Source organism: Nyctibius grandis, chromosome 1, assembly GCF_013368605.1.
Source record: "Nyctibius grandis isolate bNycGra1 chromosome 1, bNycGra1.pri, whole genome shotgun sequence".
In the NCBI taxonomy this organism is placed as follows: domain Eukaryota; kingdom Metazoa; phylum Chordata; class Aves; order Nyctibiiformes; family Nyctibiidae; genus Nyctibius; species Nyctibius grandis.
In genome coordinates, this window is record NC_090658.1 from 35409832 (window position 1) to 35421506 (window position 11675).

Genomic DNA, 11675 nt, shown 5'->3' on the forward strand with positions numbered 1-11675 from the left:
CCCTGCTACTCTCCGTCACAGCGGTGCCTGCAGGAGAGGCAGGGAGGAGGACAGGCAGCTCTCCAAGGCCAAGCACGCACAAAAGCAGCCTCAGCACCTCCGACGGCGGCCGCAGGTGAGACGGGAGCCGGTGCCACCCCGCAGAAACAAGTCCGGCCACCCCCGGGGAGCAGAAACCACGTTACCCAGCAGCGGCCGAGCCGAGGGACAGCACACCGGGAGACGGCAGAGGACGGGGGCCCGGGAAGCAGGCGAGAAGCGCTGGAGCCCCGAGCCACCCCGCAGGCCGCCCAGGCGGGGGCACAGGCCACTCCGTGGGCGCCGCACCCGGGCGCGCCCCCCGCCCCGCCCCAAGATGGCAGGCGGCGCCCCCCGCCCCAGGCCGCCCCCGCTGCGGGGCTCCGCGTAACGGCCGTGCCGCCCGGCCCGCTCCGCCCTCAGGAGGGCCTGAAGCGCGGCCGTTGCCCCCCCCCGCCCCCGGCAAGTACCAAGGCGGCGACGGCGAGCTGCGGCCCCGGGCCCGCCTGGCCTAGAGGAGCCGCGGCCGCCGCGCCCCGCCGTGCCGCAGCCCACCGCACCGGCGGCTCGCTTACCCGGTGTCAGGCGCGGACTGGCTCCCCTGGGGCTGCCGCTCCGCTAGGCCCCGCCGGGCCGGGCGCTGCAGTACTACGCTGCGCTGCGAACAGCAGGGAGCGAGCGGCGACCGCCCGGCTGGGCTGGGCTGGGCTCGGCTCCGCTCGGCTCGGTTCGGCTGAGCTCGGGGCGGGGCGGGGCGGGGCCCCGGGTGGGCGGGGCGCGGGGGCGCCCGTCCTGCACAGCGGTGGGCGGGGCCCGCGGGTGGCGCTGCGCACGCGCGCGGGCCTGCGGGCGGAGCGGCCGCGGTACCCTCGGAGGTGCGCGGCGGAGGGGGTACGGGGTCGGGGCCTGGGCCTGGGCCTGCGCTCCGTGCGGGTGGGGGGGCGCAACGGCGGCGGCGGGTCGGGTCGGGCCGGGCCGGGCCGGGGCGGGGCGGGGCGGGGCGGGGCGGTGGGGAGCGGAGCGGGCGCCGAGTGGGGGCAGCCGTGCGGCAGCGGGCGCCCCGCCCCTGAGCTGCGGTGCGGCCGTCGCGGGGCCTAAGGCCTCTCGGGCGGGGCCGGCCGCGGCCTACGGACCCGGCGGCTTGCGGGCGGCCTTGCCCCGCCGCCGCGCCAGTCTGCTCCCGGGGTGCTGGCTTTCCTCCGCAGCCGGCGCCGGGCCCTCAGCGCGGGCGGCCTCTCTCAGCCCCCGGACGCTGGGGCTGGCCGAGAGCGGGCTGCGGTGCGTGTGCGGCTGCCGTGCTCGCCTGTGGGGCCTGCGGCGGATTGGGGAGGCTGTCCGGGTCCTCCCTTCCCCCGGATACCGGCCCTGCTGCCGGTCCCTCAGAGGGAGCCGTTCGCAGGTATCGCTGATGCTCTGTGCACAGGGACTGAAATGTCTAAACCCTGAGTGTGGGTTGCTGCTCTAAAAAGACTTGAGAAACGCTGGCCCCGACGACGGCATGTGGGTTGAGTGGCACACAGCAGGGCAGATAGTTGTGACATCTTGTGAAAGCAGCTGGGAGCCAGAGCCTGGGCTGTGCGGGGCCTGGAGCCTTTGTGTCACTTGCACACAGGGTATTGCAGATGGGGTGACAGGCCACATCTTGCCTGTCTGACAGGCAGCACCCTCTGCCCCCGCTGGGCTTCACCCGTGCCCTGGCAGTCTGGCCTGGGGGAGGAGGAAAACGCTATTCTGACACTGGTGCACGTGTGTCCTTCAGAGTGTTCCTGTGCTTCAGAATTCATGTGGGGCTGTGCTGCCGGGATTAGGCTTGTGTGGGTATGAGTAGTCATGCAGCAAAGTTGGACCAAAATTCCTGTGTCCTGACAAGCGTGGCATTTATTCATGTGTGTCATGGGGACTCAGGAAGTGTGGGCGCTAGTCTGTGCTTTGCTGGTTATTCTCAAAAAAACTGCTTTGGAGGTCCGGTGAGTAAGGGGAGGCAATTTGGGGAAGAAGACAGCATGACAGGTTTCTTAAAAGCATGAAAGACTTACTCCTTATAGTAAAAGCAGATGGGCAGCCAGCCTTTTTAAAAGCATGGCACAGATGCTCATCTGAGCTGTGTTCACTTGTCCGGTTTGAGAGTTCTCCCAGGTTACCTGGGAGGGTCTGGTTTGGGAAGGATAGAAACTGAGTTAAGGGAAGTTTTTGAGCGAGAAGCGAAGCTTGTTCCAGCAAAGTTGCAGGTAGCTCAGTGCTGCCTTGTGCCATGAGTGTGCCTTTGTCTCCAGGTTAGGTTTCTCTTAAGCCTGAATTATTTATTGGGCATGCTGCTCTGGTGTAGCTTTATCAGGAAGAGTCGGGAGCCAATATCGTTCTTTGTTCTGTGAACAACTAGCCTAGGTCAGTGGTTCCCGACCTTTTATGGTTGAGCCACAGCTCCCCACCTTCACTTCCTTCTTGTTTGTGTCCTTCTCCCTGCCACAGCTCCCCCCAGTGCCATTGCTGCTATCTGGTTTGTGATCACACCTTGCTGGTTGGGACTTGGTCATCCATGTCAGGGATGGGAACAGAATCTGGTCTTGTGGCTTGCCACCTATTGTTCTGTTCCTGAGACCTCAGTGCTTTTAAAAGTAGTAAAGATACATTTGAGAGGTGATAGCAGCGTTAAGTTATGGGAGTGCGGGCAGTTCTCTGAAATCACGTGGAATTCCAAAAGTCGCGGACAAGGCAGGATCTCGCTGGGCTTCACCTCCAGCCCCACAGACCATACCAGGGCAGAGCTTCTGGAATTAGATACCTGCTCTACCGCTCCTTTCCTTTGATGTAACACAGGAAGTTGTCCTCTCTGTAGCTTAAATTCTTGCTGGTGCACTGGGAATAATCCCTTCCTATTTTAGTACAGTGCTGTGAATATGAATATATAGAATGGTTTAAGGTGCTTGGGTACTAGAACAGTAAGAGCCATAAGTACCTTAGAGTTGGGACTTCTGGATACTGAAAAATAAGTTTTCCATTAAAGATATTAAGCTCGTTTTTTGTCTGCCTTTCCCAGTTGTGATTTGGAAAATGAGGTTAGTATGTTTTGCTTCAAAATTGTTAACAGATGTACCTGTAATGAGTTTCTGTTGGTAACTTGAATCAATAAATACCCTGTTTAATAGCTAATCCTATTCATAAAAGGAATTCAAAAAGACTTAATTCCTCTTTGTGAATCGTGGCCTTTCTAGCTGTCATTAATGTAAAACCAATTATGTCTTGGTAATGAATATCTTGTGTATTTTTAACACACACAAGCCCTTAATCACATCGTTTCCTTTATGAGGAGAGCTGTGAATGGATTGAGTCCCGTAGTTCACAGTTGGCTCTTGTAGCTCACCCTGGCAGACGGTCTATAAATAAACCTGCAGCGGCAGAGTGGGGGTTTAGGTATTTGCATTGTGCATGTTGTCTTAGATTTATTTCCCGCGTTTTAATGATGGATGACAGATGCAGTTCGAATCTTTGTGGTGCCTGGAGCATGTCTATTTTGGTCTCTTAGAAGAATAAAGGGGATGTTGGCCCCCACTGTTTGACTGTGCAGATCAGGTTACTGCTGTTAAAGTGAAGAATATTTTTACCTGTTTTGTTTTGTATGTTTGACAGCAGGCTTTGGGGCAGTAGGCCTCAGCATTTGCTTTGCAACATCCATTGGTTTTCCCTGGGGCCTGTTTGCGTGAATGAGTTACTAGCAGAAAGAACGAAAAGATATAGCTGAATGGTTGTGGAACTACAAATCTTGGGAGTATAGGGAGCAGGTGTCATTTCCAAAACTTGTGATCAAAAAGGAAAGTAATACTGGATTGCTAGGTAACAGCACTATTTAAAAGTACGTTTACTCTAGGATTCAGGCAGGGTAAGAACGGCACTTGGGTGTATGCCACTGACAGAAACTTGGTCAGAGCCATTGCACTGGCCTCTTGAGTGTTCAGACGCAGACCTTTTTAGTGCTCCTTTGGCTGTGTTAATTAATAGTGCAGATTCATACAGACCATCCTTGTGAAGCGCATCGGTATTTGTGCTGAACTGAAAGAGATCCTTTTCTTGTCTGAATCTCCCAGTGTGTCTCCAGAGATGCTGTCACAGTGTAAGTCTGGGTTGGCAGTGGAAGAAGTCCCAGTCTTGTGTTTTGCCACATTCATGAGGCCATGGGACAAGTTGGATCAGGGAGGTGATCTAGCCGAAAACTGTGACTGATTAACGTGAATGCTAGAGCCAACATAAGGGAGGTCATGGAACTGTGTGTTGGGGGGACACAGGGCTTCCTTCCTTGGTACTGTGTACCCTGACATTGGTTCAAAGTGAGTATGTAATCCTGTACTCCTTGTCTGGAAGATGTCCTTGCTTTATATCAGCTCCCTGAGATGGTCTTCTCGTGTGTTTGCGTGTGTTTGACGAAAATATTTTATGTGGCCCGCTTCTGTTAGCTGGGATGAAATTTTCCAGAACTCCTCCATTCAAAAACCACTCAAGATTGCAGTAAGTCTTAGTTAGTTCTTTAATCTCAAGGGAAAACAGTGAAGGTGGTAGCTTTAGTATGGCACTTGAAAATGGTGCAGTGGGCAAATAACTTCCGGAGGTTTATAACTGGTGAAGAGTTCCTTTGTGGTGCGGTGTGGGAATTTGATGTCGGTCTGTTGCGTTGAATGGGGTATGGCTGAAGGGCCCTTGAGAAGGGAGTGTTTGCTGCGGCAGGTTATTGCGTGCTCAGACTTACTCAGTGAAGTAGAAATTGGGTCATTTTAGTGAATATTTGATTAACAGACTCCTTCACCCTTTCAGAGTTTTACTCTGAGCTCAGTCTGAGGTCTGTGCTAACTTTTAACTGATACGTGGAGCCGAGAGAAGCAAAGCATCTCAGCAGTTCTGGTTTTAAGAAGTTAGTCTCTCTAACCATGAGATAGAGCCACTGCTAGAATTTAGGGGCATCAGGGTAGGAGCTCAGAGAGAGGTTGCTCATCATGTTCTTTATCACTGCTTTGGTGCAGCTATGTGTGGCCTACGCTATCTCAATAGTTGTCTTTGTGTTGGGCCTTTCATTTTACGATAGCATTTGTTTAAATACTGCTCTTGCCTAGCATGAACAACTTGGAAATTAATCCTGCTTGAGCAGGAGATTGGACTAGATGACCTCCAAAAGTCCCTTACAAGGTAATTCCTTGGTCAGGAGTGTATTAGTCACTAAGTACTGAGCAGCAGTGGTGTTTTCCCCATCCAGGGTATTGTAGGGTGCACTCCTGTATCAGTTGGGCAATACCGACAGGAGACTTCTGGGGATTCCTGCAAATTTTCCTGTGCTTGACGGTTACGGGGGTACTCTTCCCATACACCGCCGAGCACTGAAACCCGACGGCCTGGGGAGAGCCACCTTCAGAAGCAGACTTAAGTGACATGCGTTCCTCATGCCTGTGCTAAGTGCAGCCTCCTCTGAGCCTTTTTAAGGCCTACTGATGTGAGGCAACATCAGCGCTGGGAAGGAGAGAGGTGCCGGGTGCACTGGGGCCGATGGCTGCCATCGCTTTGTAGCGGCTCTTCAGCTTTGGGCAGCAACTTGGAGTGTTTGTGTAGCAGCACCCAGCGTGACAGAGTGAGTGGCTTCTGTGCCCTTTGGAGTTTAGTTAAGTAATTAGCCGCTCCACAGAGGGGGAAACCAAGGGCAGAGGAGATCAAGTGCCCTGTTCATGGCCGCAGAGGGAGCAAGTCGGGACTGGGTCTGCTTGAGGAGCACCTGGAGACAGACCCAAGCTATTGGCTGTTCGTTTCTAGAAGGGAAGGAGGCATGTTACGATAACTGAAGACGTGATTCATTGTTGGTGAACCTGCTTGCACCCTTGAATGCTGTACTGTGTGCCACAGATGCATTCTTCTCTTCCCTCCGCCTTGAATATTCCTGCTAATTGGAAGCATCCCCCCTGTTTACTCAGTTCCTAACAGGATGCTTCATACCAAATAATCAATCATACGAAGTTTCTTAGCTTGTGACACATCTTAATGTGCCGAGGAATAATCCTTAGCAAAGAAGGGGGTGCTGACTCATCTGGAAAAATAAACAGTCCTTGGACACTTAACGCTGCTGATGCTTCTGCCGGTAGTTTGGTGACTGCAAACCTTCACTGCTGCCACAGGGTAGAAACAAACAGTGACTCCTCCCAGGAGCGGGAAGTGAGTTCAGAGCTTAGGCAGTGCTTTGGGACTCTGACATGCGGCCTTGAGCACATCTAGCTATGCTGGTCATGACGTTGCTGCCCCTCTGACAACGGGCAGAGCGTGCGCCTGCCCTGCCACAAGCCAGCAGACTTCTCCTATCGGTTTTATGTAGTGGTGAGGATGAGCAGGGCCATCATCTCCTGCCACCGAGGCCACCATGCCTGCCAGGGCAATAGAGCTGGACTCCCAGGGAAGCATCTGTCAGACACAGTAGAGAGGCCGACTTGCTGCTGCTGCTGCTTGTTTGGGTCTTCTAGAGGGATGCAGGGCCTTGGTGCGACACTGGAGGAGGTAGGAGCAATATTACCCACTGGGTTTGAGCTTCACACCAGGAAACAGTACACCCAAGTGCAGAATGGGACGCACGCTGTCCTCCCTGCCAACGCAGGTTGTGGGCTTACAGCAAGACGACATAGTTGGACTTGCTTAGAAATCCTAGCAGCAGCAAGGCCCAGGTAATTGGACCTTGATTGCCAGCAGCACTGTAAATACCACAGGGTCTTGTTGTTAGGATCACACAGCTGGGTAAGGAGCTGTGGCAAAAACGCAGCCTTCTTGGAATCTCATTTCAGAGAGGGGGGAGTGCAGGCAAGCTCTGAAGGGAAGGTCTGAACTCATTTGGAGATCTTCTACCCCACAGAAAAGTGGCCTTGTTTAGCATATAAACGTAAGCCTTGGCTGTTGCTGATCTCTTCCGAACCTGCCTTTATGACATGTGAGACTGTTTGCCACAGATCGTGTGCTTCGCTCAGGGAGCGCTGTTATAAAACTGCTGTGGTTCACATCTCCGGTACTTCTGATCCTGCTGTCAGGTAACGCGTGCTCTGTAGAACAACTGCAAGCCCTAAAAAATACATACATCTCCAAGTAAGCAAACACACTGGGGAAAAATAAAAACAATAAAGAGAGAGTGAATTTAGTTTAGGCTTTACTTGATTGTAATAATAACAGCTGTGGCATCATCTGTCGGAAGGCTCTGTGGGTATTTTTTTTCTCCCTAGAGAAGTTAGGTCAGCCTTGTTTTTAAAATAAGTTAACGGCTTTACAGTGTACTGCTACAGTTTGGCCCTAAGCTCGTCAGAACTAGCAAAGGGAGATAAGAGGTCAATGTATTTTTAATGTTTACTTTAGAAAGGAGAGAAGCCGAGCATGTGTTGGTTACACTGCCAAGGTCTAAGCAAGCAGCGTCACACAGTGGTGGTTACAGTCAGATGGAAAGTCTTAGCTCTACCTGAGCTGGCCTGAAAGAGGGCTGGCTCTAGGTCCGTGTTGTTTTCTCCCTTCACTTGGATCTGCTGGCATAGCTGCCTGGGTCATCCCTCCCTAATCAATGTCTGGCAAAGTGATCTGGGTTCAGATAAGCCCTTGCGATTGCGCGTGCAAGCTGGTCCCCGTCAGTCTGACAGAATGAGGTTAGGGAGCTGCCATCGATGTAGTCAGGGAAGAGGGTGTGGTGAACTCAGTCAGAGGTTAGCCTTGTAACCCAGCTCTGCTGCAGTCGGGGTAGTGTTTCAGTTTGGGTTGAGCGTGCACTGTAAAGTTACAGGGAACCGTTTCATCTGGGCAGCCTTAAGAGGGTGAGATTGGCAGAGGTGTGATTCTGGGCTCTGAACATAGGCTGCTGAACACCTTGTATATGCTGAGAGGGAGCATGCCCTCACCACTGGAGCTTTGTCTTGTTTCTTGTCTGGCAAATTGTTTCTTGGAGCTCTGATGCCAGTCTGCAGAGTAGCTCTGGCTTTTTGCTTGGTTTTATAGGTAACATTGGTAGCTTTTACAAGTAACTGTAGTAGCTTTTACTGGTCACTGCGGCCTCTAAATTGGTTCACATCCAAAATTCTCAAACCTGCTTATTATATGGTTCACAGTGCACGTAGAAGGGCCCTTACCTCTGTGCACAGGAAACTGCAGTGCAGTAATACTGAATCCAGCTTTGTAGTACGTGCATCTGAGTTATACTGTCTGCTGAATTCATGCAGGGGTTGGTGATCTGCTTTGTATTGTGCTGCGGATGCTGTTAGCAGTCTGTATGCTGTGGATTGCAGCGTCTAAAGAGGTGCTGAGCCTCTAGTGTATGATTCACATATAACTAAAAGGAAGCGAAACAAATTTTGTCCAATTTCCAGAGTTCATAATTCTCTTGTTTCTTACACAGGGTGTGTTACCAGAATCCAAATGGCTCTCTTGAATAGGCGATTGGGTTTATCCTTGACCCATCTCAGCAGCACAGTGATCCAGAGGCACTTCAGGTAATTTTCAGATCCTGCTTTTGCTTTTGTTTTTGCAGGAGAATTTCCTGATTGAAAGAAATGCTGTTAAATAGGTCAAGCATAAGATACAGTATATCTAATTCAAAAAGGATAATATAATGCAATAAAATCTCATAGTTGTCACTTCACAGGTTGTAAAGTGAGCCCAAACACAACAACAGATGCAGGTTCCTGGCAGTCTGAGTGTGGTCTGAACTCTGCATTGTTGTATGCTTGCAGGAGGCTTTTAAGCATTTGAGGGTGATGCAAGGGCCTGCAAGCAGAAGTTGAAAGTGCCTGTGTTTCTCAGCCAAGTCCAAAAAAGAAACAGGCAGCCCCTGCTGATGTAAAGCCAATTACATGTTTAAAATTATTCCAGAGTTTATAATTTCAGTTATTTAGAACAAGAGTAACCTGAAAAATTACTGCCTTGTACCTTAACAGTGTCCATTTTGTTGTTTTTCTTTAGGTCCTTGTTCTAGGCTCAAGGCATTTAAAGCTTCTTAAATTTATGGACCTCATATTTTACAATGCCTTGCACAAAGCTTAGAGCCTAATCCCACAGTACACTCGGTGTGGGTACGGGGAATCTCTAGCATATAGCTCTTTGAAGGGTCAGGGCTTCAGTTTATAGGGTGAGAATAGTCATTCCCATGACTGTGGTCTAGAGAGGGGATTAAGACAATGCCCAGGGATGGGTTGTGTGATAGTCCCATGGCCTATCTTGAGGAGGTATCTAAGTCTTACTGGCTTTCTCTGTAAATGCATGAGAGCATTAGCCAATAAACATTTAAAGGATATGTATACGCTGACAGCAAGAGGGAGGCCAAGTCCACAGAGGTGAGCAGTGCTACTGCAGGACATCAGCAGTCTTAGTGGGGAAACCTTTCCTTTGTGGTGGGCCTGCTTTGGATGTGGTGAGGTTTTGCTCCAAGACTGTGGTAGAAATGAAGGAAGGAGGGGAAAGAAAAAGTCCTCCTTGTTCAGTTACACTTGTCTAGTGGTACCTGGGCAATCACACTTATAGTTGTTTGCTACTGCTGCGTTGTGGACTTGGTCTCACCTAGGTTTCCCCTTCTCCTTTCTGCGACAATGCTCTCGTCCCTTTCCAGCCTCCTCCCTTCTGCCTTCCCTGCTGTGCAGCCACAGCCTGGCAAGCAGAGGATAGAGGGTGTAATATACCACAGTCCCTGTCAGGGCATGGGATGGGAGAGGGTGGCTGCTTGCAGCGGGGAGTGACTTCTGAGAGAGAAGAGAGGTGTCCTCTTGTAGGGGAAAGCTGGGGTAGGCCTCTGCTGCAGGCAGCACTGGACCTCTGGAGCAGTTGACTAATGCAGACTGACCCAGCCAGCCTCTCCTTACTGCATGTAAAAATGTCTTGCTTCAACTGATGTCCATCCACGCTGTGTTTGATATGCAGGGGATGGCTTGCTCGTCTTTTAGGCAGTATTGCGAGTACAGGTCCTTTGTCTTAAGAAGGAGCGGTGGTCCCTGTTGGTCTTTATTTACTGTACACACTTCTGCTCTGCAAAACAAGGCAAATGGTTAGGTGGATTCCATATGCTGTCTGTTTGAGTAGTTCAGCTGACAGCAGCTTGGCATTCCTGCAGCTGTCTGGCCAGCATGTTTGTAGTACCTTACTGCAAAGCAGTTGTTTAGCAGTAGAAAGGATCTTCCTGCTTTTCCAATGGTCTGTGTTTGGGTGTCCTTTGAAGAGAAGCAACAAATCACTTGAATTTAACCTTACTGGATAAAAGAATAGCTGTTCGTGAAAGGGAGGTTGAATTATTTCTCCATTTATTACTGCTGTTCCCAAGCATATTCAGAGTCAGATCTAACAACGTAGTATCATGCAGTTTATTTCTGTTGTTTCTTACTCCTGATAATCCCACAGAGCAAACAGATACAGAAGAGACCGTGTCTCTCTGAGTTTCTCCCACATGGAGAAGGTGATGATCTGTTAGATTCTAGTTGGTGGCAGCTTAGCACAGCCACATGTCTCACTGAGAGCAGAGTAGGATGGAAGACCCTCATAGACTTCACTGAAAGAAGACTGGACAGAAAAGTCCTGTGTACAAGATTGAAAGAGCCTGACTTGAGTCTTAGCTTCCTGTAGGCTGTGTTTGTGGCAGAAGCAAGCACAGTTTTTTTTGCTTGTAAATTTAAGTCGAATGCAATCATCTGCAGATGCTAAAAAGCTCAGTAAATGCAAGCCACTCTTCACGCCATCTTTTGGTCATGTTTCAGAGTAGAACAGTCGTTTTCTGTTTGACATTTAATGAAGAGTGCGCAAAGCCCAAAGTAGCATCTGGCTTTCAAAGAGCACATTGAAGGCAGTAAATGTGTCACCCATATGGTATGTGTTTGTTGCTGGCACCTTCCGAGTGGTTTCTGTAATGACAAGATCCTGTGCTGGGTTTGCCCTTGCTCCCCAAGGATTATTGAGGAGATCTCTCTCTCATTCTTTCCTGTCTTTTGCTAGTATCACTGGAGCGCGCCAAGCAATACAGAAACTCACTCGCGTGCGAGTGGTGGACAACAGCGCCTTGGGGAACACGCCGTACCACCGGCCACCAAAATGTATCCATGTGTATAACAAGACTGGAGTTGGTAAAGTAGGAGATACGATCCTTCTGGCTATCAAAGGAGAAAAGAAGAAGGCTTTGATTGTAGGGCACAAGATGCCTGGCCCCACCATGACACCTAGGTTTGATTCCAACAATGTGGTACTCATAGAAGACAATGGAAATCCAACAGGGACTAGAATAAAAACACCAATACCCTATATCCTGCGACGGAGAGAAGGAGAGTTCTCCAAAGTATTGGCCATTGCTCGCAACTTTGTATGAAAGCCAAGAAAGGTTTCTGGCAATCCTGTTTATATCCTTTAATACAGTAGCTGTTCTTTGGTCCTTTTCTAGAAAATGGTGAAACGTGAAAAAGTTGAGGTTCATCAAGAGTCTCTCTTCCTGTTTAAGAATTACAAACAACTAGTTTAATTATTGAAATACTTTGTTTTTCTCCAAAATAAGGTTGTTTTGCAGAGATTCTGCAGTGTGTTGAGAAAATGCTCCTTCACACTTACTGCTCTGGTGGTGTTAATTTAGTCTCTAATCATTAAAATGAGAACATGAAAATACTTCTTGTTTTGTACTACTTATGCTCTCTTTTCCCTATTTC

General features: G+C 50.3%; 2 protein-coding genes across 3 annotated transcripts in view; one reads left to right on the forward strand and one right to left on the reverse strand.

Annotated features, from left to right (window-relative positions):
• The window catches only part of TMEM63B (transmembrane protein 63B), a 49710-nt gene extending 48954 nt beyond the window's left edge, over positions 1–756 (reverse strand). For both annotated transcript variants that reach the window (XM_068400742.1, XM_068400732.1), the window contains exon 1: positions 594–756. The gene's annotated coding sequence lies outside the window, so the exon portion shown is untranslated. The remainder of the gene's footprint in view (positions 1–593) is intronic.
• A 64-nt stretch (positions 757–820) lies between these two features.
• On the forward strand, positions 821–11433 carry MRPL14 (mitochondrial ribosomal protein L14). The gene is made up of 3 exons (XM_068408358.1): positions 821–893; positions 8402–8495; positions 10978–11433. The coding sequence occupies exons 2-3, from the start codon at positions 8422–8424 to the stop codon at positions 11342–11344; spliced, it is 441 nt and encodes a 146-aa protein (XP_068264459.1). The 5' UTR covers positions 821–893; positions 8402–8421; the 3' UTR covers positions 11345–11433.
• Positions 11434–11675: the final 242 nt, after the last annotated feature.